Source organism: Echeneis naucrates, chromosome 7, assembly GCF_900963305.1.
Source record: "Echeneis naucrates chromosome 7, fEcheNa1.1, whole genome shotgun sequence".
In the NCBI taxonomy this organism is placed as follows: domain Eukaryota; kingdom Metazoa; phylum Chordata; class Actinopteri; order Carangiformes; family Echeneidae; genus Echeneis; species Echeneis naucrates.
Window position 1 is genome coordinate 20,523,997 of NC_042517.1, and position 27,997 is coordinate 20,551,993.

Consider the following 27,997-nt stretch of genomic DNA (forward strand, 5'->3'; position numbering starts at 1 on the left):
TGTAACTGGAGCTGTCTTATTATCTAATGTGCATAATTTGACCAAGGATTTCATGTTCAGTTTTTTCTTCTAATCTTTACAGGCCACCTAATTGCTGCTCTTCCAAACAATTTCTACACATATATTGCATATGCACACATAATTTTTTTTTGTAAAGGTACTTTTTGCTTGTTTGTTATTTCTCTTTTACAATAAAAATATATGTTAAATAAAAATGATTATTTTAATTGCATTTGTATTGAGTTAGTGACAATATTTGCAGAAAAATCCTCTGCCAACAAAGGCCAACAATAACTTGAGAAGCCGTAGTCAAGAAATGTTTTTTTTCTCCACATTTAATATAGATATTTTTCAGATGTACTGAAATATTTTTTATTGTAGTTGGAATCCTTTAGCGAAAAAAATATGATTTATTTTCTGAACAATCTAAACTACTACTATATTATTTTTTTTTTTTGTCTTCATCTCTTCATCTGTACATACAGTATATATCAGGGAAATTACTGTAATGTTTCAATAGTTTTTTTGTGTATAACATTTTGTAAGAAATTATTCAGTTTAACTTTAATAGGGAACCTCGACTAAGCTCATTACAAAATAAAATAACAGCCCGATTAAGAACAACTGAATTGAATGAGGAAATCAGAAGTGCTTTTTTTGTTGACAACATGAAAATCAGCTTCACTGCTTTTTTTCCACCCTGAGACATATGATAAAGCACAACGACACATGCTGCCACTTCCTAATCCCCCCTCTTGATGCTGTTACTACTCACTATTTTTCAATTCTGGATTTTGACTGACATTCTTGTGTTCTAGTCTTTTTTTGTTTTTTAAGTCACCAATCAACCAAGCAATGTATGTCTTTGGAATGTGGAAGGAAATTGGCGGAAACCCACACAGGAACAAAGAGAACATGCAGCTCCACACAGGAAGGCCTGGGAATCAAACCCACAAACTTCTTGTCACCGTGCTGCTTACATTTAGCCCTCCATCTCCACAGACTGGCCGTTATCACTTTCACCAACGCTCAGTTTCTCCTATACTTTCATCAAAGAGCTTCAATCTAATGTTAAAGCTCTCTCACTGGATACTGTATTCAAGCAACCAAAACCTTCAGAGCAACTTCATATTCTCATACTCTCCAGGGAATCTTGACCCTTTAAATTGCACAAGGGCTTTGAATTTGAACAACAACTTACAGCTGCTAAAATCTGCATTAATAATTTTTTCATCAATTTTCCACACTACTAGTTTCTACTTTCTAAGTGATCCTCAAATGACATCTTTAACCAGCCCCGTGTCAATTTGTGGGCAATTTGTGGCAGACTAGGGGCAGCTGACGAGTAAGCCCTATCACCTCGAGACGCCAGCCTTGTTTTTGGCACCAGCAACAGCTATGGAGTCAGAACAGTCTCATACAGCCAATCGTATGGCTTCTTACATTTCTCCACACTTAAACCAATAGCATGGAGTGACTTAATCAACCTCAACCTGTATGGAACATTTATCTATCCCCTTTTTGTAAATCAATGGTTTAGGTGTCGGTTGACCTGCGACGTCAGGTCAGTCTCAAAATGCAATGTGCAGATTTCGTAAATGCACATTCAGCAATGCGTATGCTCCGCTGTCGTTATCATCACCAAAAGCCCCTCTTACCACCACATCGCCACCATCACCCAGCAACTCCACAAGCTCCCGGTCCAGCACCGTATAGAGTTCAAACTCCTCCTGTACACCTTCAAGGCCACCCACATCAGTTCTGGTGATGTCAGTATAATCCCTGCATTTACTCATATCAACTTTTTTTTTCATTTCAATTGCATTGTTTGTGTTTGAGTTTTGGTAACTGGATTTCCCATGCACATCCTAGCAGGTCATAGCAGGTACAGGTGTGCATCATTTGGTGCTGCACATTCCACATAATGAACATTTAAAAGATGAAAATAATTTCCCTTTATACTTACTAAGAAAATTTTCAGTGTATGCATGTGTGGTGTGCTGAGCTTCCCCCTCTCTTTTCAGCACTAGTCACTCACAACAATGCTTTATTGTCTCTCTGCTAAGTTGAATTTATCTTTTCCTATCACAATGTAAACATTTCATTTAAACAAATTTGTCCCTGTCTGCGTGTGAATTGCACGTTAAGAAAAAAATTTCATTGACAGAGGACAAATGCAACGCTCACTGCAACTAACAAGATACCTTCAGTAGCATCTTCCTCCTCCTCTTTGTGAGTGAATATAAGCCCTGCACGGTAATAGACCAGACCAAAAAAGGAAGAAATTCAACAGGTACTTTTTTTTTTAAAGCTATGTAATACTAATAATGGTGTCCTGTTAATTTTCCAGAAAATTTTAAGTCTTCAGTTTTGCAATTCCAAAAAGTCATGGAAAAAACTATTGTATATAAGATAATTATAATACAGTAATAATAAATTCACTCACAGGACCCTGTGAAACTATAAAATGACATGACATAAATGTAAAAGAATGAATGTGAACATGCAGTGAATCACAAAAAATCAGAATTTGCTCGATTTAAAAGCTTTAACTCAACCCTGACTGCTTTAATGACATTGAAATCTATAATAATAATCCATTGTACCTCAGCCATCCAAATTTACATGAAAGACAAATGTTCAATAAACCAGTAGCCAAAGCCGCCATAAAAACCTTTGGATGAAACTGCTTAAAAAACAAAACAAAACACTATCTGACAGTTTGACGTGGAATAAAAAAGCAGCCGCGCAAAAGGCAGAAGCGGAAAAGGACTGAAGGGTTACATACTGAATCGCTGAGGCTCCAGCTCCATGATGATCACTGCTGAGTCGCTGAAGCAACTGACACCAAAGAGCCAGAAAGCAGGGTGTAGAGCACTGCCAAGCTCTCTCTCTCTCTGTGGATTTCTCTCTGCCAACCTAATTTTCCTCTTTTTCGAGCCTTTCTCATTTTTCTATCTCACCATGTATTGAGCCTTTCTCATCCAACCACACTCTACCTCTTCCCTTTCTTTATTGCTTTCTCTCTCGCTCCCTTTCTCTTGCTCTCTCTCTTTCCACCAGGCGTGGTTGCCATGCACACTAGCTGTGTGTAAAGACTGCCTACTACATGTGTTAAAAGTAAAGGTAGATAGGGTAGGGTTATCTGGATTCCCTTCACTGTATCACCATGTAAGTCTGCATGATTGACATGCACCTTAGCTGAAAATTTAAACAGTTTAGCGGAAACCTGCTCTAAAAGCACCAAGATTTTTATATCACACAGCCTTTCTACTTGATACATCTGGTTCTGGTTCAGTTCTGTAAATCTGAATTGCTCAGTCCTAAAAAATACAATTGCAAAGAAAAAAACCCAGCACTGAGAGCTGACAGCTCTAAGGATTTTTTTCCAGAATTTTGCACATGCAGCATGACTACAAGGTCTGTCTGTCAGTCTGCACTGAAATACTCAACATCATCTATACATCTATTTATGCCTTTTCATTTCATTCATTGAGAATCTCAAGGCTCCTGGCTTTAGACTACTAGCCCTAATTACATGTGAGGCCAATGATGTTGCATGTAATAAGACTCTGCTTAGAGCCATGCTGATAATAGACAGAAATGGAACATAGCAAACATGAAGATGTGACCAGAGAATCAAAACCAGTTCATAAGCTTGTCCTGTAAGTGTAAATGTACAAATATATTTTCTCAGAAAAAAACAAACAAACAAACAACACATTTTGAATTCTGCGTCAACTTTAATTAAGTAAGTAGTTTTTAAAAGGTCAAGAGTCTCAGACATTTTTATACAGACATTTTATAATTACATCACTTGGGGGTAAATGCATTACCATCATTCTTTGCTTGGGAGCGTGCATTTGTATTTGTATGCAATAAGCCATGTTATAAAAATTTATATGAAGGATGTATGTTGTGCCCAAACTGCTTCTCTACTGTGACTAGAATCACATCTTTTGGATATGGTTATGTTGAGCGCTGCTTATAATGCACATGGTATGCTAGAACAACTACTATGCTGCAATAAAAGAAGCAAATGGTTTCAAACTCACTTTCATCGTGTGTCGGACAACCCCTCCTCAGTGAAGACATGTTTTCACACAGGTTCTCGTATTTGTGTGAATGGATTTGTGGACGGATTAAAAAGAAGAAAAGGGCCAACTGAAGGAGAAAAAGTTGGGCCAAATTTAGGCAGAAGAAACTGTAAAGCTCTGCTGACAGCCACAAGAGACAATGTTCATTACAACCCACAAACTCATAATCAGAAAACTATTCCCAGCCACCATGTGCAGGTTCACATTTCTAATGCTGGTGGATGCACCACACAGACATAAGGAAGGTGGAAGGTGGAATAATTGCAGCTATTAAGGAGGGTTGACTTAAATGAAGATTGAAAGTGGAGGGTGTTGCTTCATAGTGAGGTGCCACCAAAATTAATCTAATGAAGGGGCACACACTGTTCTTCCTCAAATTACTACTACAGTTTGGCTCCAATAATGAGTCAATCCCTGTAGATTGAAGTAATCATGTAGTTGCTAGGCAGTGAGGAGTTGATTATAGTTTTGATCATTTCATCACCATAGATGTGAGGGCTATGGGCCTATAGTCATTGGGACTGTGGGGGTGGGGATTCTTTGGGACAGTGACTATGATGGACTTTTTAAAACAGGTGGGGATCCCACAGTTTTAGAGAGAGGTTGACTCTTTCTGTCAACACAGGCGCCAACTGATCAGCACAGGCTTTGAGGATACGGCCACTGATGCCATCTGGTCCAGCCACTTTCCTCGTGTTAACAGCCGCTTTCATAATTTTAACTAGGAAAGTGAATAGTTTGAGGGGAAAAAAACAATTACTTGACATCATTCCCAAGAGATAGATTAAATATGTAGGAGCTTTATGTGTACACCTCAGAGACAGATCCAAGACAGGTGTATCACAGATTAACACAAGGAGGCAGAGGGAAACCTATCCTAGTGTTTTCCAAAAGTTATTCTCTGATCTTTCACATACTCAAAACTTTCAACCAAATAATGTATGGTTTCTTGCTTTCTTTCGCATGCATGATTCGACGGGATTTCAATTGTATACCAGCTTTCCAAATATAAACTTATATACCTACTGGTATGAGTTTTCACCCCTTACCTGGTAAGTACAGTTGAAAGAAACTCCAAAGTTTGCCCATTTAATTGGTTTATGCTGGCTGAGAGTTGATAACACATCCAGATTTTTTGAAAGAGTTGTCTCCAAGTGCCATTGGTTAAAAAAAAAAAATAATAATAATAATAATCCATAACCTCTATAGTGCTTGGATCAGTGACAACATTACAAGAACGCATACATAAAGCATGAGGTTATCTGGAAGACAGATGTGTGTCAGACAAAGGTTCAGTGCTGCAGTGTTTATGCCAGCATGCTGGGCTTTTGTGTCACATCAACAACCATCAATGGTTCATCAACAATCATTAATAGTTGTTGATGAAAGCTATATACAGTCTGAAACACAAAAACAATAAAGATAAGAGATTTGAAAATGCTGCGCAGTGATGACAGGTGGTGAATGCAATCATCCATTTGATACTGAAAAATACATTAAATTAAATTAATTATTTTGGGAGAGATAAATAAAGGATGGGTCTCAGTATTTCACATAGGCGTGAATAAATGTCAGAATGAACCTTTGTCCTCCTCCACTGTGATATATGCTGTAAGGACTGAGGTTTCATTTTGTCTTTTGGTACGACAGTGGTTGTGATTTGAAACAGTCAGTTCATTTGTTGATATTTATGCTGAAATCTCAAATGTGATGTTGTAGCAACAAAGTGAGACGTGTGTCTCCTGTTCTGCTCTTGCTTCCCCATTCTACAACAGAGAGTCTCACATTCTATCATGTTATTAAGCATTGCATTGTGTGTAGTTTGTGCATACGCGGACACCCACTCATCCACACGAACACACACACACATATACACAAGGGTAGCATTTTGTTCAGGCCTGAAGCCCCATTAATTAACTGTTACCCCCGTGCAGCTGAGGGCAGATTTCTTTTGTCTGCTCCAGTTGCAGATGCTGCACATCCCCTCCAGCACTACAGAGAACACTGTAGACATCCCAGTTTGGCCGGCTTTCTTTACTCTTTATTTTCTTGTCCCCATTTTATCTTACATGTCTGATGTCCTCCTTTTCACATGGGATATCTTTTGTATATATAAATTGTTGTTTTGTTTTGTCTGCTTTGTTTGGTTGTTTTTTGTTTTTGTGTTTTTGCCTTTCTGACTTTATTAGTTGGGACAGCTTGAAGACTAAAAGGAAATGGGAAAGAGAGAGGGGAATTTCTATGAGGAATGACATACAACAAATGACACAGTGTGTCGCAGTTGAGGTGTGCGCTCTACCAACTGCACCTGCAGCATCCCCCAAGGGGATGTTTTTATATTTTTTCCAAATTGGCCTAGGACAAGGGGAAATGAACTCCATAAAATAAACTTAAACAAAGACTCTGAATGTTTCTGACAGTTGACTAAGACACCTGCTTTGGATCATACAAGTAGTAAAACAGTGGACAGTCTGCAGTGTAAATGCTAATACCACTTTTTTTCCTCTCATACATCCCAGAGAGGGTCTAAAGTGCACTTTACTGATGGCAGATTACCTTTTACCTAACTTTGTCACCATGATTACTAAAATAATGATAATATCTTGGTCAGGTTTGGGAAAGTGATAATTTCCGGATCATAAGCCGCTACTTTTTTCACATGCTTTGAACGCTGCGGAACAATTATGCAGCTAATTTATGGATTTTTACGGGTAATGAGCTTCATATCGCCAATACATTTAGCGTCACATCAGACCAATGAAATTACCCAACAGGCCACAGTGGACCAATGAAACTGTTTGAATTAAATTAAAGGCACCCACACGAAATTCTTCGTCATTTATTTTGCGTTTCATGCACACACCCTTATCATGGAAAACACACAAAGCAATGCATATAATGCAGTTTTCAAGTTAAAGTGGATCGATCTGGTGAAAAAGACGAAATCTTTCTGCGTAACATATTTCCTGCCGTATGCCATTTCCTCCCATATTTCTGACACTTGCAGCTTATAAACAAGAGTGACCTATATGTGTACAAAACAATTTTTATCTTTAAATTTAGTCCAGAAAGTACTTCAGCGACATTAAATAATCTATGTTGTCATGTTGTCATTACAACGAATAGCCCTGGATGATAAAAACAAGATAAGATCATATAAAACTTAATTGTCTATTTGCGCACAAATCTGAGTTGGATAGGACTACAATCCTCACAGTCCCATGTTACATGCATCACACACCTCACACACCCCACAACACTGATTAAAGCTCATGACTCTGTGCAGAGTTTGCATGTACTCCCAATGCTTGCAGTTTCCTCTGGGTACGCCAGCTTTCAGCCACCATCCAAAGACATCATGTTTGGGTTAACTGGTGACTCTAAATTGTCTGTAGGTCTGAGTGTGTGTGTGAGTGGTTGTTGGTCTCTGTCTCTGTGTGTTGGCCCTGAAATGGACTGGTGACCTGTCCAGGGTGACCCCGCCCTCATCCAGTGGGAGCTGGGATTGGCTCCAGCAGTCCATAGCCAGGAAACAGATAAGTGGTAGAAGATGAATGAATGAACAAAATTAATAAGGGAACATAAAAAATTGGTGCTCTTGTCACGTATTCCTGAGTTTGGTTTCCATCAGCCCTGAACCCCCCTGACAAGGACTTTGCCACTATAAATTGGTCAACTACATTTTTTCTGTCACAATTACTATGACTATAGGATGTCAGTTTATACGTGGAAACAATATTTCCTTAATCAACTTCTAAGTTTAATTAATGATCTCATTGCCATTATTCATTTCACTTTATCATTCCCATGATTTGCTTTATGAGAAATAACGGCAGCCAAAGATGACTTACAGAAACCATCAACATTAGCTCCTGTCCTCTGCAAGCGTAGGACTTTTATGGCAGCCAAGACAGCCATGACACCCATTCCACAGTTGCCCTTTCCTCTGCCAAAGAAACTAGTTGCATGCCCTGCAGTCCATGATCTTTATAACTCCATTCCAATGTCAAAATCACGGAGTTGTTTTGGAAGCATCACTCCAGCTGTCCTTGACACCTTGCACCTGTAAAGAATCCACTACATCTTTGATAACAATCTGGAAGACTATGAATGCACAGCACTTATCTCCAATAATGGACTGTGCAGAATGTGCAGATTTTGATATAATAACAAATTGAATTACCTCTAAAAAATGCTGCTTTGTGATGGCTTATATTCCACCTGCTTACTTGAAGTGTATGCATTTATATTGTGTTTTGCACTTAAATTGAAACAATGTCTATTCTAATATCAAAACATGCCTATTGTTCACAATAAATATAAACAATATTAAAAATAAAGATACCTGAATTTTTTTCCCCTTTTCTGACCTTTACTGTTCTAAAGTGCAACATCTCAGTGACTTTGAGAATCAACTTTGGATTGTGAAAATGTATCTGGAGCAATAGTGATGTCTGTCAGACTCCGATATTGGAAAAATAAAAAAGCCTAATTTGAGTGCAAGTCAGTGGAAGAAAATATCAGCATGTGCCCATGAAGAGGTAAACAATGAGACCCACGCATGCTAAAAAAAATCCAAAGGAATACTGGGGGAGCTGACTGTGAGGAAAAAGGTTGACTTCTGGTCATCTAGCTTGTATACAGTATACAATACAGTGTATACAATGTATACAGTCATCAACTCATGTTGTATTCCATTGGCTGGCAAGCAGATGGAGATTGCTGCAGCAGTTACTTGGAGACCATACAAACTTCCAGTTTGAAGTGGTTTCCCTTCATAATGCTGATTTATAACTCTATCTCGACACATCACAGGGACATACAGTACTCTATACTACACAAAATGTATCATTGTTGGACGTCATTGAGGCTATGCTGCAGCTATATGCATTTTTTTAATATTTGCATTTACGTTAGTATTTCCCTTTTAAAGAGCTTGTACAGCACAACATTTTGGAAGAATATACTGTATTTTTTGCTTTATAGTTTCTCAGTGAGTGTGTCAGTTAGGGTCACAGTTCAGTGGTTAGCAGCTCCACAGCTAATCAGATTTATCTGATATTCCTGCAGATAAATCTGTTTAGAATAATGAGACCACCTGCAGCAGCCACTGCATTAACATGTTGACACACTGATGCATCATTATGAATCATTTAATGATGTTCTAAATAATAATAATAATAATAAATGACTCACAGGAACTAAAACAGGACACTATTTATATTTACCTGCTAATGCATCTTGTAATTAAGCCTTAGTCCGGTGGGCAGTCTTGACAGGAACAAAAAAAGCAGCAGAATTGACAGTACCTCCAACTTTACCAAAGGAGGATTCCGATATAAAGATACAGATCTATCAGAGAGATGAGTAATAGTATACATAAAAGCACGGTGGCATAGTGGTTAGCGCATCCTTTAATATTTCATGATATCTTGTGGCTCTGCATTTCAGTCGCAGCTCATGCCTTTCCACCACCAACTCAATATCATGCATATAAGTATGTTTTGCCATTACAGTGTGCTATATTTTTCATTAGTGTACCAGTTGTGCCCATACAAGCTGAGGTGCTATTGGTACTAATTTCTTTGATAGATAATGACATTCAGGGTAAGCAGAGCCATCATTGGGGGTTGGTTTCTTTAACTGCATTACACTTACACAAACATACACACACACACACACACACACACACACACACACTAATAGGGAATATTTTGAAGAATCCATATCAGCTGACTGCAGATCTGTTACAAATGTATATGCACACCAACAAGTCACTTGTTGGTGTGCATATACATTTGTATTTTATGGACAACTTCTATGTGATATATTGCTATCTGTCACTACAACAATGGACTGTTCAGATTCAAAACCAATGACAGCATTGGTCTCTGTGTGAAAGTAGCCCTGGCCTGAAGCTTTTGGGGACCTGCAATTCAAGGAGTCTTGGATGCATTTCCTCACTTTGCCTATTTGTTTCTTCACAAGAGGTCAGCATTCAAGCACAACCATCTTATTACTGCGGCTGAACCAACACCCGACCCAGATCTCTCATCCTTTTCCACATGTTGTGTGTGTACCTAACACGCTTAGACACAAGACCTTTGGCACATTTGGCTACTCTGTTGTCACTATCGTGGCAGCACCTGACTCTATGTCCCAGGGATTAAACTTCAATTTTGCATAATTGTACAAAATGTATATATAGTTTTCATTAAAGGTCAAATTAGCTGTGTCAGGCTATAAATGGACAGATGTTTGGAGTCAGACTTTACTAATCATTACAGGATCTACAGTTTTTAGCTTTAGCTAACTTTAGCTTTGACTTTAGCTCACCCCCTTGTTGCTGTGAGGTAGGTCGAAGGCATAAAAGGCCATAAATCTGGTGTAAAGAGTAATTGTTGTCATGGTGGTATCATGATTTAAATCAAATGAATGCCACAAAAGTAATGGGCATGCAAAGAAATAAGAAGAAGTTAAGAGTGTTTTGTATAAATGCTGAATTTTTGTTGCATTTTTAAGTTTAAAGAAATGTATTAGATTTTGAGGTCAGATTAGTGTGAGTCATAGCCTCAATCTTTTTTTTTTTATCAATAAAGACACCTACTTTGTATACATCGCTCACTTATGTATAATTCTGTCACTGAAAAATTGAATGGAAACATTATAATACAATGGGAACTTGCACGTCATCAAAATCTTTGACGTGCAATAATGAACCTGAATTAATTGTAGTAATTCAGAAAGTTCCTTACACTCCAACAGCCACAAGGTAAAAATCTGAACCGGTTCACTGTATGTATTTATCACCTAACTTCATACCTTTTCAATGACTTAGATTGAGAAAACCACCTGACTTCCCACTGCTTCCAACCATGGACTGTAAATAAAGTTGGATTTACACTCAGGGCCTGAAAAGATCAAGCCACTGCTTAATCCTTAATCCCACATTCTAGCCAAATCCCAACTGGTTGTAAATAGAAGTCATATTGTATTGATTTCTATGTGAAAATTGCTCTACTTCTCCTTTGATCTATTACCTCTGTAAATGTTTTCTAAGAAGTTAATGGTCTCAGTTTCTCAGTTTCAAGACCAGGACCAACAGGCAGCACAACACATCAACTTTCTCTCCACTGTCAAACATGTACATTTTTGGAGGGGGCATATTATTTGTCAGTATAGAGACAAAAAAACAATCCTTACATCAGATAAGGGATACATTGAGGGTTGATCATGGGTCATGAGTTCAAAGGTCTGCCTGTTTTATGAAGAATTTCTACTCGTCAATCAATAATATGTATATATAGAAATTTTACAAGTGGTTTACGAAGGGTAAAAACAGAGCATTTGTCCGAAACTGTAGCAGGGACTGTAGCAGCTATAGTGAATTTCTCACAGTAGTGAAGGAACATGACATTGTGATGCATTTTAATGGACCCTGTGCCTCACAGGAATGAGATACCATAGGATAAATACGAGACATTCAAATGTCAGAGAAGAAAAAACTGATTGTGATTAAAACTCCCAGATCCTCATGATTAAATCTTGTTGGCTATTAATTTTATTATTAGAGGAAGAATTAGCATGGATAAACAGCCATGATCATTCATTAATCTATGAATGTGGGGGAAGACGTTTTGTCTCTTCAGATCCACTTTATGATAATCACCGGTCTGGTCCGGTCAATGTGAACGCAGTTTCTGTCTTTGAGTGACTACATAAGTCTGAAAAATACTGCAATGAGTTTCAAATACTGAAACTTTTTTGCTAAAAAAGAGAAGAAAGACAAGGTTGACAATGTTGTACAAGAGTTTGGGGACAATGCCTGAAGCAGATCTATCCTTTGCTATGTCCTTGCATATCAGAAATCACAAATATTAATGTTCATGTGCTCGGTTACTTTTCTATATAGAGAGACTTTGGAGCTCATCAGACCTTTGCAATTATTATGCATTTTTCATAGTGTCTTCATGAAAATAAAAATTCAGCTATCCCACAAAGTCCGTGTAGACACGGAAGAGTGTACATTATAGGTGAACTTAAACATGTTTTCAAAACCCAGAGCACACTTACACACAACATGGCACACAACCCCTTGTCAAAGGACACACATCATTAACATCAGCAGATCAATATTGTAATGGTTACAAACATTACAATGGTTTGTAGTTAATGGAGTCATTTGAAATTTTCGCAATTGCTACCTAGCCAGTGTTAGCATCAGCATTACCAGGTGTTTATATTGCAGTCTTGCCAAGAGTTTGAGCCACTGCTGGATTTATAAGACAAATTCTTATGGCACACCCTCAGCAGCCTGGACGCTCCTGATGCTGGTGAGAGGTCCAATGGAAGGTTGATTAGTATCCTAGTTTAAGTCCAATGTAAAAAAAAAAAAAAAAAGAAGAAGAAATTAAAGAAAAACAAGAGGGGTTCTTTCCACCACTGGAGTCAGATTGTGGTGAGCAGAAGTATGTTTGATGCTGAACTTGAAAGGAAGAGAAACCCATGATATCAAAAGGCATGTTGAGCCATTTCCAGCATGGACTTTTTGCTGTATAACGCTGTCACAAGACCCCCTGCCTTGTCTTTTTACTTGAGGGCATCTGATGTGTCTAGTTGGATAGGAATGGTGTGAATGGAATGACAGAGAATGAAAGCTGATGAACCTTTTATCAGACACCCTCTGCCTTATGTCATGTTTGTTATGACATTGGTTAAACAGTTCATCAATATTATTCTACTCATCATTGGATGAATATACAGCATCAGTATTGTCATCCTTATTCACTCCAAATGTTGTCACTGTATGTATTGCTCTCTTATCTCTCTCTCTCTCTCTCTCTCACACACACACACACACACACACACACACACACACACATTGATTGTCAGGCCTCCATGCACCCAGGGACTCAGCTGACAATTTTTAATTCTGCATTTGAAAGCAGCATCAGTCTGCAGATGAGGCTAAATCAGAAGAGATTGGGAATTACGCAAACATAGCGACTGTCTTCCAGCCGACTTCAAACACCTGCTGCCTGAGCTCCATTCATTATGGAGAGGCTTTTTTGGTTACTTTCTACTGAGCAAATGTCCTCTGGTATATACAGCGGGTCAAACACACTGCAACAGCCGAATACTTAGTTAGAGAGAACAGCTTAAAGTACAGAAAAGATGCATTTCCCAAACTCAAACACAAGTCTAAACAAGATAAAAAAAAGAGGAACGCGGTGCAAGTGAAAAAAAAAAACATGCTGCAAATCGAGAAACGATGCAAATAAAGGAAACCATCTGCAAACGAAAAACGCTGCATAACTGGTCAGTACAAATCAACACCTTCTTAAAATAATCACCCAAGTAATTTTTTTTAGACAAAAAAATTAACCACTTGATGGATATATGATATTTAATTTTTATTATTTTTTTAATTAATATTTGTAAAAAAATGACTTGGGCAAACATTTTGGGTGAAGAAATGGTGTGCTCCAAACCTGCAGGGGGTGCTCTCAGCGTAACAGCTCAGTGGGGAGACACATGGGATGGAGAGAGACACAGAAAGGTTAATATATGTATATTATTATTATATATCACTGTACAACGCTGTGCATTATGAGATTTATTTTGTTGTATTTTACGCTGAGAGCGCACCACATTTGCACCTTCGTTTGTCTTTTTGTACCTCGTTTGGAATTGTGTTTCAGGTTGGGAATTTTCATAGTTTCTGTACTTTAAGCTGTTTTCTCTAACTGAGATGCATTCGGCCATTACAGTGCGTTTGGCCCTTGTCAGCCACTTTAGCTTTAGGACACAGTAAGTGGGCTGGAGGATAGGGTAGTAGGTAGGTGAGGTGAGATAATGTTATATTCTCGGGCTAATAGGATGTTGCTGCAGTTATTACTATTACATGTCTGTCATCTTTTTCTCTATCTTTCTCTCTCACCCCAGCTGGTCAAGGGAGATAGCCAACCAACCTCAGTCTGGCTCCGCACATGTTTTCTGCCTCAGACATTATTTTCTTTCCATTGTTGCTAAGTCTCTTGGTGGCAGTGGGATCTCTGCAAGTGTTTTCATTGAGCAGGTTTGATGGTTTTCGTAAGTGCCTTGGAATAACTTCTTTTGTGAACTCACACTACATAAACTGACTCTACTTGATTTAATAACATCACACAGAGCCTCCTTTGGTTTACCTGGCACTAACTTGTTAGCTGAGTTGAGCAACTGCCGTCCAACATGTCATGGCAAGCTAACTCTGAGACCAACTCCACTTTCCTGTAAACTGGCTACTTCTGTAGTAAGGAGCAAGGCCCAGCCAAAAAAGACATTGAAATGTTATTTTTATACTATGAAGCATTAATGATTGTGATTTCTTTATTTTGAAAGCAGAAATTACTTAGTTGGGATTTGATGGGAAAAATAAAAATGAATGACATTTCTAAAATGTTCAGAAGCACATTCAGTTACAAATTCAGTAAGAGATTTTGAGGCAGAAATTTGGAATTCAAGAGCACAAATTATGATCTTGTGTGCATGAATTAATAAAATCAAAATTGCGTTTTGGCAAAATTGTTTGTTGTTACTGCTCCTAACACCGGTCTCCTGCAGAAACTCAATTAGCTGGCTTGTGTGAGAGACTGTTGCTGTCAGTGTAATCCTGTCAGGTCTCCGGATCCACGTAATTTACTCTTCCAAATCAACCCCCATCAACCCCAGTTTGAGATAATTATGTTTAAGACTGAACGAAAACAAATACTGATTGCTGACTGAGTGACAATCAATCTAAAACACCTCTTAATTCAAGCCTATATCTCAACATCCCTGTAAGAACCTCAGAGCTGACAGCACCTCCAAGCACCCATACTATATGTGATTTATGAATAAATTAAGAGAATAATCATAAAATTCCTCCACCCTATGAATCAGAGGAGCACATGCCTGGAGGCGCGGACACAGGCTACAACAGAGTACCAGACCATCCCATATAATAAAACCTGCATTCAGATTCTCTCAAAATATCCCCAACTAAATCCTCTTCTTACAGCATTTCCATACATTTGTATGTCATGTTGTAAGGCTTCAGGTTCTGTTAGGAGAGTGTGTGGGGTGATTTTCAGATACACCTAATTACTGTGGACACTGACAAACTGACAAAGGATCCATTAGGTTACAGGAATCAGAGTCAAGTTTCATCTTATGCCTTGCTGGGGATCCTTAGAGGCCACAATATTAATTACACCTCACTGCATCACAGAGCTGAGAGAGGGTGTCCAAAGTGAAATAGGAAAAATAACTAGCCCAAATGAAAATATTTAATCAAAGGTCAACAACTTATTTGGGTATTTATTTGTTTTTATGTTGTTGTTGTTGTTGTTGTTGTTTTTTTACTTCTTATGTATTTGCTTTATAATAATGTAGATAATAATTAGGATAGGATCATTTTCTTTCTTATTTATTTATTTATTTTTTATTGGTGGCATAGTGGTTGGTCCCCCACAATACGAAGGTTGCGGGTTTGGTTCCCAGCCTGGGGCCTCTGTGTGGAGTTTGCATGTTCTCCCCATGTCTGCGTGGGTTTCCTCCAGGTACTTTAGCATCCTCCCACCATTCAAAGACATCATGTTTGGGATAACTGGTGAGTCTAAACTGTTTGTAGGTCTGAGTGTGAGTGTGAGTGGCTGTTGGTCTCTGTCTGTCTCTGTTTGTTGGCTCTGTGATAGACCTGTCCAGGGTGACCCCATCCTCACCCAGAGTAAGCTGGGATTGGCTCCAGCACCCCCTAGGACCCAGAAATGGATGAGCAGTAGAAGATGAATGAATGAATGGTTAAATGTAGAAATAAAGAGAAATACATTTTTCAGAAGTCAGACTTTCTGTTTTTCAGATTTACAATCTGGTTTTTTATCAATTTAAGCACAGATTATTCTTTAACAGCATTTAAAATTAACCAAAGTAACCAAGTTTCAGGTCAGAACAAACTGGTTTATGTAGCCAGCAGCTTTTCTGCTGCTGAATAGCTGTTCACAGCAGAGCAGTGTTACTACCCCCCACCACCACCACACCAACAACCCATCGCAACCTTTGCAATTGCCTCTCTGTTTCTGCAGTTCTCAGCTCTGAGGCATGAAAACATCCATCAGACTGATGAGGCTGCAATGCAGAGATCTTGGACCATGGTCCAAGGAACATCTAAGATGTTCTCACCTTACATGTGTTGCTTTCTCACTTTCTCCATTCCCACATAAACCAGCAGCCTTCAGAGTTGGAGTGCACCCTTGAGAGAAGACATGCTGCCACATTGACTGCTCTGAAACATGATGTTCTGGGAACTGAAAACAGCTTTGTCAGCACCAGATATCAATATTTACAGAAATGCAAATTTCAACTAGTAAATCTTGCTTTTTTTTTCTTTTCGTTTCATCAATTTAAAACTCTCACATGTCAAATACTATTTTTAAAGTTAAAAAGAAGAGATTGAATTAATAGAGTGTTTTCTATAAAATGCAATCTTTTGAGGACCATCTGTCTTTCTTTTTGGAAAGACTACCTCTGATTTCTTCAGTACAGGGATGTTAACCTGTACAAATAGAATTATTGACTCTGCAATACTATGAACACAAACAATAAATATTACTGTGCATCCATCACTCCAGATTGACCTCCAGAACCCTAAGCCTAACCCGCAAACGCCGCACAGAAAGGCCCCTGGCCAGGAACCAAACCCACGACCTTCTTATTGTGGGACAACAGCGCTAACCACAATGCCGCCGCGCTGCTCCAATGTAAACCACTGCACCACAAAATTATTCAGAGTAAGGTCTACTGACAGGGTGATAGGCTGTCCATAACAGCCCTCTTTTGGTTTTGCAACGCTGTTCTTTTTGTTGTTGTTTGTTTTTTTCCATTTCAAGTTGCAATACAAAAGAAAACAAAAGAAAACATTCAATCATAAATTTTTCCTGCAATTTTCAAAGATTGTTGGCTGCCCCTCCAACACCACACCCAGCTCTGCAGCTGCAGTTCAAGCCTCTCTTCCACCGCCGCCTCCTCAAGGCATCTTATCAACACTGCAGCTGCAGCACCCTCTATGCCAGATTCTCTTCAACCTGAGTCTTCACTCAGGGAAAGTACCAGTTCTGTGAAAATCACCATGTCTCTGCTGGTACCCAAAGCATGGAGACTACAGACCAGTAGACAGTGGAGCAGCTATTACTTTGTGTGCTGAGACCACAAGTTCAGCATGCACTGGATCCACTGCTGGATCCACACCAGCAGAAAAATGGTGTAGATAATGTGGTCCTCGATATACTTCACAGAATTTATTCCTTTTCTAGATTAACCCTTTGACTATGTAAGGATTATGTTTTTTGACTTTTCAAGTGCATTTGACTCCCATCCAACGCCTGATTCTGCCTGAAAGGCTTGAGAAGGTGGGCCTAAATGCTGCATTCTTCTCTTGGATACGCAACTACCTGCCAGGGCAACCACAGTTTGAACAATGTTGGAGCACTGCAGGGAATGATTTTTATCCTGTTTGTTTCTACCTTTCACATGGTTGACTTTCAATGTAAGTCTGACAAATGACATTCAGATAAATAACATGACATGCAGATGATGCAGTCATGTTATTTGTAAAGAATGGACAGGAAGGAAAATACAGACATTTGACCAGTACCCTCCATGACTGGAGTAAAGAAAACTGCATAATCCTGAGAGCACACAAAAGCTAAAGAGATGGTCACTGACTTTGGTCACACAAAAGAATGCACTGTGATAACCCTCTCTGTGAAACTCTACATTACAGAAAGCAACCAATTCCAGTCCATGTGCTGCAGTACTGAATGACTCAAAATATCCTTCATCCCTCTTCATTATTTATTGAACTTATTGTGGTATTTATGTCTTACATGCACATTGTCTGGAGCAACTGTGTCAGCTACAGGACTAAGAAAGTGCCCACCTCTGACAAAAACATACATATATATATATATATATATATATATATATATATATATATATATATATATATATATATATATATATATATATAAAGATATATATATATCTTTTTTTCTGAATCATCCAGACGCACACAGTTTCTGAAATTTTCTTCGCTAGAGTGATACAGGTGATGAGTAGCAGGTCAAGTTGTTTTGCCAGGAAAAAGTATCAGTATCAATACCTGTTAGTGTGTACCTGTATCACTTGGAATTGGATAAAAAGTCGATTTTGCAGCATTACCCATTCATAACCTGCCATCCCTGAATGACACATGCATCACAGCTGTCAGTAAAGCAAAGTAAATGGTTCAAGTTTAACCACAAAAAAGCAGAAACCATAGACAACTCTGAATAACTTGAGGCCTAAACCTCCAAGCAGATTAACACTTACCGACATTGATGACACTGGCAGACAGAAAGTGGCTGCAGGGAAGGCTGGCAGTGCTGACAAAAGAATCACCATCTGTCATCACCGTAGTCTTCGATCTCAAAGATGGGTTAGGGGAGTCAGTGACCATGGCCATTCTGGCTGCCACAGAGTCCATGCCTGCAGCTGAATGGCAAGTGTAAAGTGTCGGAAGTTAACACTGTTATCAGACTTTCTAGTTGTTGTTGTTCCTCGCTCCTCAAATATCTCTCGGTGCCTTCAGAAAATGTAATACAGTCCTGGGACATATAGGTAAGGGTAGGCCGGGTTGGTATTCAAAGCTCAGTGGTAGTGGAAAGACGCAGACATCATAGAACTGCCAGTACTCCGTTCATTTAATGACAATGATCCAAAGCTGTCAAACTGTCAGATAACTCCCAAAATCTTTGCTCTAATCCAAATTCCCTGTAGGATCACAAAAAAGATACTGGCCACAGTCCTAAAATCCTCAAACATTTGATTTGTGTTAAGAGACTGCTTTCCTCTGTGAAGAATAGGTTATGAGAAATGATATCCATTAGAGACCTTCATCCAAAACACTTCTGGTCTTCTTGATTCAAACCATAATCGCAGGCCGAGCTGGTCACCTACAAGAGGCAGACAGAGATGGTGGGAAAAAGAGTGAAAGATATGAGAGTGTGCAAGTGTACAATTTTACACTGTTAATGGGGACTAACAGCACACAAGACAAACAGAAAGTTTCTGCTCATAGTATAATTAATTCTTCCTGTAAGTTTGTACCGTGTGGCAATCCACTGTTACGTCACTGAGTGGTTTGTGAACTGCCATTTTAAAGCCAGTTCGGCCATTGGTTTTTTGAAACAAGAAGAAACCATATTTGAAGAAGGTGGAGCTGTGGAAGAGTCGGGGGTGGTTCGGACCTGCTCTGCACTCTATCCTGTCAGGCAGGTCGCCGTGTGTGGTTCAGTTTGTCAATCACACAGTTGACACACCCTAATGCAAATCCAGCCCTCAGGACATTTTTCTTCTAAAGAGGCCTGTCATTTAAAAAAAGTTCATATTGAATGAGACTAAACTCATCAGGAAATCTTAAACTGCAGTTATAATCCAAGTGAGAACTATTACGGCTCGTTTTTCACATAATCCAATCTTTTTACAGCCTGTGGAGTTGCTCCCTGATGGACAATAGCCATAATTGTCCTTTAAGGCACAACAGTAATGGCTTTACTTCTTTGTGTGTGCGTCCACTTGTATTTCCAGTCAATGCTTTCCACTACTGTACACGTTTTATCTTTATACCCCCGATGTTTTGTAAATATCAGCAGCTGTTTGATTAATTGTTTTGGTATATTTAAAGTTTTTTTGGCAAGAAACAGAAGTTGGATTTCATGACTGGACTTCACTACAATCAGAGATGAGGGGGAGGCTTCAGATGACTGCTGAGACCACGTCTTTCTTAATTCACTTCCTTGAGGATTTAGATTTTTCAAATTTGTTCCCATCAGACAAAAATAGCACTAACTCAAATGATATTACTTGAGGACATTTATCAGACTTCACCCAGCTGCTGTCAGGAGACTGGTAACTTTTCTTAACACATACAATAATACTGATTAGGTACACAAACAAAATCTGCAGAAAAAAACAAATCAAAAAACAACTTCAGGCTCTATTTACATGAAGCAGCTAATTTGGGATCTGTTTCCATAAATCTCCAACTCTGTTGGCTGAAGAGTGTCAGGCATCATTATGGGTCATTCCTAGCCTCATTGAACTATCAAAAACTAAATTTTACTCAAGATGACTCAATTACAATAAGAAAGTAATCATCTATTATATTAGGATATCACAGTACAAGAATAACATGACCCCATTTTGTATAATTTTGATAGCTATGCAAAGATAAAATCAGGACACAGATAATAAAAGAGAAGTTGGAATGTACAGAGAAGCATGAAACTGGTGGATTGGTAAATAATTTTAAATATTAAAAAAAAGAAAACATTTGTGGCTTTGAACAGATGAATCTACTCTAGTTCATCACAAAACTTGTGTGTCAGTGTGACAGTTGCATGTCAGACCACAAGTAACTCCTCTCAACTCCCTCACCTAAACTTCTTTGTTTACCTACCTTGCCACCTTTGACCATAAGTCCTTGACAGTGACCTGCCTGCATGAATATTGGTCAGCTCAGCTTGAAAGACTCTTTTTAATCTTCTTTTCAAAGTTGGAAGTTTTAATGATGTGTATATCTTCTGCCACCCAACTAAAGTACTGAACAACGTGTGTCTGTGCGTGTGTGTATAAAATGTGTGTTGGGAGAGAGCTTCATGGTTAGTTAGAGATAGTGGGCTGGCCAGAGGACATGTTGGGAACTGTTTTTGAAAAGTTGGTGGTCAGATTGCCTCAGCAGCAGGTCCAGGCACGTTGCTGTTAGCATTACACACACATCATACATACTCCACCTGGACACAGGATGTGGTGTCTGTGTGTGTGTGTGTGTGTGTGTGATGCAAGAGTTTTATCCACTCACTCAATTTTACAACAGGGATTCTGAAATTACATTGAACTGGGTTTTGACTGTGAAGTAAAATGGCGTTCTTAATTAAATATGTTGGTCAAGCAATAAAGAAGACAAAAAGCCTCCCAATGGAAATGAGATAAGAACTGAGTATTTCCACTTATCTCAGACTTGTCCTGACGTGTGCTGACATTTCCCACACAAGCTGCACTTGTCTGTTTCTCCAGGATTGTGATCTGGGCGTCAGACATCGTCTTCAGTGGCTATTTTACGGCTGGGACAATTGTTGAAAACACCCACAGTTCCGCCGCCTAAGCAGAATCCCGTCCACCAGAAGACTGCTCTATCAATTTCAATTTTGTGAGCTCTACTCCTGAAATATAGGATCAAGGATCTCATACTGTATCAAGTGAGATATTTATGTCTTTTGTCATAAAGCAAATCTATATTCTAACCTGTGAAAGTGCTCAGCTCACAGAGTATTGCACACAGCCTGTATTTAAAAATGAAGCCTTAAAGCCAGACATCAGGACTTCTGTAACTTTGTGATGTTAAGAAAACAGCTGACTTTTTGTTAAGGAGCTCCAGACCTCCTGAGACATATTAGGGATAGGGTTACATTATGATTTATATCATGATTTACATTTGATGATTACTTATAATCACAGAGACAGAGGAAAGAGGTAGAAGATTAATGAATGAATGAATAACTGAGTGATTACTTATAAGGATAAATAGTAAAATATATTTCTGATATTAATGACTGCAAAAAATTTAATGATTTCAGACACCCCCTAAGTGGATACTTTTTATAACCTCTACATTTGAATGATTACCTGTTGTGATGATAAACTGTGTAGTTTATCATTAATTTTTGATTATCAGTCTTCTGTGTAACTGGTGTGATGAAATTAGTCATCCTTTTTGATATAAGCTTTTACCCTTTTGGTTTTGGTTTTTATCCTCTATGTTTTTCTTTCAAGAAACACTGTTAAAATTCATTTGTGCTGAAGAGCAAATAAATGCATTAACAGTGGTGGAAAGTAATTTGATACAATTAATCCAAGTATTATACTCATGCATGGTAGCAGTGGCAAGGTTTAGCAGCCTTGTCACAACCAGCACGAGCTACAAGTCAGATAAGGACAATACCCCAAGGGTCAGCGAGAGCAGGGGTGGAAGATGACTCAAAGGCAGACTACATAGTAACAGACACTGGAACGAATAAGACAACGAGTTGGATATGTGACTCTGTGAAGGATAGGGGCACAGACCTATTTTCTAGGACTAGAAGTGGGCAGAATAGTTTGCAGGGCAAAGTGAGTGTGGCTGGAGGGAATAAAAATGGTAGATTAGAGGGAAAGAAGGTTTGTCCTTGTGGTTGGCAGAAAGTAACATCAGTTCGAGGCCTTAAAGTGCATCTGGGAAGAAAGAGATGTGTGGGAAAGGAAGGGCAGTGTGGCCGTATCGATCAGAACTTTTTAAGAAGTCAATTGAGTAAGTCGGATGAAATCCAGCGACAGGTAGAAAACCACAGTTTGAAGGATATGAACTACACAGCCACAGAGGTGGAGGAGAAGGTTAGAAGGGATGCAGCAGATACTGAGGTGAACAGGCCAGTCAGAGAGAGAAATATGGAGCAGAAAAGCTAGAGTTAAATGGCCTAGGGCAAATAGCAGCAAAGAATGGGAGACAGTCAACTGGGACTTGTCGATAATTCTGAGCAGACAGGGAGGAAACGCAAGTGATAGATTAGAGAAGATAGGAGACATAATTTATTCCTATGGTATTGGAAGATTTAGAAATATATAGAAAGAGGGTTGAAAGAGTACAGGTAGCTAAGTCTAGACGGCGAAGAGAAATGGAGAAATTAGTTAAAGAAAGAAGACAATTAAGAAAGCAGTGGAAAAGAGCTACAGAGGAAGAGAGGGAGGGAATTAATGTGTTGCAAGAGGCGTTGAGAAGTAGGCTAGCAGTACTCAGAAGGGCTGGATATCTTAGGATATTCGTTTTACAGGGACCCATTCAAGTTTGTTCAAGGATTGTTTAATCGGGAAAAGGGGGGGCAGCTAAAAGCAACAAAGATAGAAGTAGAAGAGTACTTGAGAAATACATATTCAGATTCTGAGCAGAATAGAGTAGTAGGGCTTTCACCTGACATGCCACCATTGGGGGAGGTAGATCAGGAAATGGATGTTAGACCACCTAGGTGGAAGGAGATTGAGGACGTAGTCAGGCGTGCGAAACCTTCTTCAGCCCCAGGGCCAAACGGAGTCCCTGACCGGGTTTATAAAAGCGCACCTGATATCTTTACAACAGGTTGGCAGAGGCTAGAAATAGATATTATGGCAGGGTGTACAATTTTTCCATTAGCATTTACAATGGCAATGGTGGTAATTATTAGTGCTTGTAGGTGGGTCGTCGGTGGAGAAAGGCAACAGGATGGGATGCACCTTACACCAATTAGAGCATACATGCATGATATGACATTGATAACTACAACGGTGCCATGTATGAAAAGAATACTTGAGAGACTTAATAAAAACTTAAAATCGACTAGTATGAAAATCAAGCCTAGAAATATCTCAATAAGTAGAGGAATATTAAGTGAAAGTTTGTAATAGATGAGGAGGAAATTCCAATAATTAGGGAAAAAGCAGTAAAGAGCCTAGGTAGATAGTACAAGGCAGATTTGCGTGACGGAGAACAGGTAGTGCAGATTCTGAAGGATGTTGCTGAGGGACTGGGACAGGAAAGTTGAAGCTGTGGTGTGGTGGTGTCAAAAAGAAAGTATTCAATCTGAGGAGGCTGGCTCCCTGGTATAATTACCAAATCCGTGCCTTAAAGCGGACATCAAGGAAATTAGAACGTTCCAGTAAGTCAGAAGAGTCTCACAGAGCCTGGAAAGATAGACTAAAAACATATAAAAAAGCTCTCTGCAGTGCTAGAAGTTCATTACTCAGCACTCATAAAAGAAAACAAGAACAACCCCAGGTTTCTCTTAAGCACTGTAGCCAGGCTGACAGAGAGCCATAGCTCAGTTGAACCAGTGATCCCCTTAGCTCAAAGCAGTGATGATTTTATTAACTTTTTTACAGATAAAATTCTCACAATCAGAGAAAGAATTTATCAGCTCTTGCCTACGTTAGATACAAATCTCCTACTGAATACAACAACTCCTGAATCAGCTGCGATGCCTCTTTTACATCTGGAATCATTCTCACCTCTGAATCTCACAGAGCTAACTTCTATAGTTTCATCATCCAGACCGTCAACAACCTGTCTATTAGACCCAGTACCTACTAGCCTCTAGATTGTTTATTTAATTGAGCCGTTCATTCTAGATCTGATTAATCCGACTTTATTTCTGGGTTATGTACCTCAGGCACTTAAGACCGTGGTCATCAAACCCCAGCTTAAAAAGCCTAATCTTGATGTTTTGGAAAACTATAGACCCATATCGAACCTTCCATTTATTTCTAAAATCATTGAGAAAGCTGTAGCAAAACAACTACACAAGCATCTGGATGGGAACAGTTTGTTTAAAGAGTTTCAGTCAGGATTTAGAGCCCATCATAGCACAGAAACAGCGCTGGTTAAAGTCTCCAATGACATTCTAATGACCTCAGACAATGGATCTGCCTCCATACTTCTCCTTCTAGATCTTAGTGCTGCATTCAACACGATAGATCATAATATTTTACTACAGAGACTGGAACATGGAATTGGAATTAAAGGAACTGCACTAAGGTGGTTAAAATCCTACTTATCAGATAGACATCAGTTTGTTCATGTTAACAACAGCTCCTCCTCATGTACTGTAGTCAGTCATGGAGTCCCGCAGGGTTCGGTACTTGGACCAGTCTTCTTTACGCTTTATCTGCTTCCTCTAGGCAACATTATCAAGAAACACAGCATCAATTTCCACTGCTACGCAGACGATACTCAGCTGTACCTATCAATGAAGCCAAATGAAGTCACTCAGATAGTCAGACTGCAGGCATGTCTTGAAGACATAAAAGTCTGGATGACTGGAAATTACTTCTCAACTCTGACAAAACAGAAGTTATTGTACTCAGTCCTAAGCACCTGAGAAAAATACTATCTAATCATCTCATCAGTCTGGACGGCATTACTTTGGCTTCCAGCTCCACTGTAAGAAACCTTGGAGTAATTTTTGACCAGGACATGTCCTTTGTCCCTCACAAAAATAAGTAAAATAAGTAAAATAAGTTAGTCGGGCAGCTTTCTTCCACCTGAGAAACATTAGGAAAATCAGAAACATCCTTTCTCAGGATGATGCAGAAAAACTAGTCCATGCATTTGTAACTTCTAGGCTGGACTACTGTAACTCATTACTATCTGGATGTCCAAACAAATCTCGAAAAGGCCTTCAGTTAATTCAGAATGCTGCTGCACGAATATTAACAGGAACTAGGAAAAGAGATCATATCTCTCCTGTCTTAGCTGCTCTTCATTGGCTGCCAGTAAAATATAGAGTAGAATTCAAAATGCTTCTTTTAACATCTAAAGCTCTTAATGGCCAAGCTCCATCATATCTCAGATAGCTCATAGTTCCTTACTGTCCTAGCAGGCCACTCCGCTCTCTAGAGAGAGGTGTACTTCTGGTTCCTAGAGTCTCCAACAGTAAATCTGGAGGCAGATCGCTCCTCTTCTATGGAATCAACTTCCAGTATCGGTCCGGGGAACCGACTCTTTAGTAATTTTCAAGACCAGGTTTAAAACTTTCCTGTATGACAGAGCTTATAGTTAAAAAGTTAAAGTCTACTACTCTACTCTTTAGCTATGCTGCTGTAGGCCTGGGCTGCTGGGGGAAGGACTGAGCTTCTCTTTCTCTTTCTCTCCCTGTCTCTCCCTGTCACCCTCTCTCCCCCCTCCCTCTTTCTCTCTCCCTCCGTCTCGCTCGCTCTCCTTTCCTCCTCCCTTGCAAGCGTTGATAACCATCCTTCTTAAAAAACACAGTTTCATCCAGTTCTAAGCATTTATACTGCATTTACTAACCATGTTCTGCCAAAGTCTCTGTCTCTCCCAGTTCCTCTCCTCTCTCTCCCTGTCCTCATCCTGCAGGTGGTGACTCATCGCCATCCCATGTTCCTGCAACACCTGCTGGTCCCATATTTCATGACTTCTTTATTACAGCTCAACTCCATGAACTTCATGCAGCAACATATTCCTGCTTATATCCTCCCCCCAATGCCTATCTCACTCTCTCTCTCTCTCTCCCACTCTAAACTTGAGTGTCGAGGCAGATGGCCGCCCCCCCGAGCCTGGTTCTGCTCGAGGTTTCTGCCTTTTAAAGGAAGTTTTTCCTTGCCACTGTTGCCAAGTGCTTGCTCATTGGGGGATCTGTTGGGTCTCTTTAAATAAATTTATAAAGAGTTTGGTGTAGACCTGCTCTATATGTAAAGTGCCTTGATGTAACTTTATTATGATGTGGCGCTATACAAATAAATATGATTTGATTTGATTTGATTTGGTTATTTCCTAAGTTGATGTGGCCACTGTCAGTATATGAGATTCCATTATCTGCTGCAGAGATAATGGAAAGAATAGTATTCTTTTATATTCGGAAGTGGCTCGGTGTTCCCGAGATGTTTAAGCACTGTGGCACTGTATGGGAAAGGCATACTTCAGCTCCCAGTATCTAGTATAGTGGAGGAGTTTAAATGTACTAAGGTTAGGACAGAGCTCCTGTTATCTGGAGTTAAGATGTAGTAGTTAGTAAGGTGGTTCCAAACCCAACCAAGGGGAGAAAATTTTATCCAAGTATGGTAGTGCAGGATGTGAAAGCAACTCTTAGGCACACAGAGATTGTGGGTAATGTACAGATAGGCCGGGGAGGCTTGGGGCTTGGCCCAGGCAAACCGGTGTGGAGTAGAGCAGGTCCCAAAGAGAAGAGGAAGCTAGTTGTGGAGCAGGTTCGTTGAAAAGAGGAAATATTAAGGAGTGTGTGGGCAGTGGCTCAGGCTAAGCAGGGAAAGTGGTTGAACTGGGAAGGTGTAGAGAAGAAAAAGCTTAGTTGGAAAGAACTGTGGAGTATGGTGGAAAGTAGCATTAGATTTTTGATAGGGGCAACATATGATGCATTGCCGACTCCCCAAAACCTAAAACTTTGGGTAAATGGAGATCCTCTATGTTCATTGCGTTCAGGTACTGCAACTCTAAAGCACATCTTGTCAGGTTGTAAGGTTAGTCTGTCACAAGGACGGCATACGTGGCGAAATAACCAGGTTTTCAAAAGCTTAGCTGCAGGCATTGAAGATATACGGAGGAAGGCAATTTTAGGAGGGTCTAAGACAAAGAGAGTTGCAATTCAGTTTGTTCAAGAAGGAGGGAAAGTTAATAAGATAATGAGGAAGAAATCCAGGAAGGGGAAGTGTATTTAAGTGGAGGGTGTGGCCTGTTTGAGTCTCTTTGAGACCATGCAGTTAGTCCAGGAGAGTTGGCCTTTATTGGTTTGATTTGGTTTGATTATAGGACTGTTCAGGTGAGTTTGGTTGCTGAATCTGCTAGTGTAGCTTGTCCTCCTCCTGCATCCTCTATACTTTCATGCCCCCTACCCAAACCAGGGTATGTATCCCATCCCTACCTTTATCTCCACCTCTTCTATTTCTCTCCCCTACCCGAACCAGGGTCTGTATCCCCACCCCACTTTCACTGGTGGAGTTGGTAAGAAGTCAGAGTAGTTGACAGTAATGCTGCTTGAGATAGTTGTCTTTGTGTGAGGATCTGTGATGGCTGGCATTAAGGGCGTGACTTTGGGATGCCAGTGATCACTGTCTAGCCTCCTGGAGGTGTTGTGGGCCTAACTAGACGAAACACAGGTGAAAGGAGGTTCCCACCTGATGACCCCATAGACATGTTAGCTGTGACTGCTCACTGGCCTAGTTAGATATTATCTGTAGGGCACATAAGGCAGGGTGAAAGTTTGTTGTTAGGGAGTTAATCACTGAGTCTGGTCCATTTTCTGTCGCAC

At 39.6% G+C, this 27,997-nt stretch overlaps 1 protein-coding gene across 6 annotated transcripts in view; it reads right to left on the reverse strand.

Annotated features, from left to right (window-relative positions):
* Positions 1-27,997, reverse strand: part of plch2a (phospholipase C, eta 2a) — a 150,642-nt gene that overhangs the window by 111,376 nt on the left and 11,269 nt on the right. For 3 of the 6 annotated variants that reach the window (XM_029506650.1, XM_029506648.1, XM_029506649.1), the window contains exon 2: positions 18,483-18,644. The exons of 1 other annotated variant lie outside the window; for it this stretch is intronic. In XM_029506650.1, coding sequence (XP_029362510.1) covers positions 18,483-18,644 — 162 coding nt within the window. Of the gene's footprint in view, positions 1-18,482; positions 19,106-20,610; positions 20,752-27,997 lie in introns of those variants that run through there. 2 more of the 6 variants (XM_029506652.1, XM_029506651.1) reach the window with 2 other exon arrangements.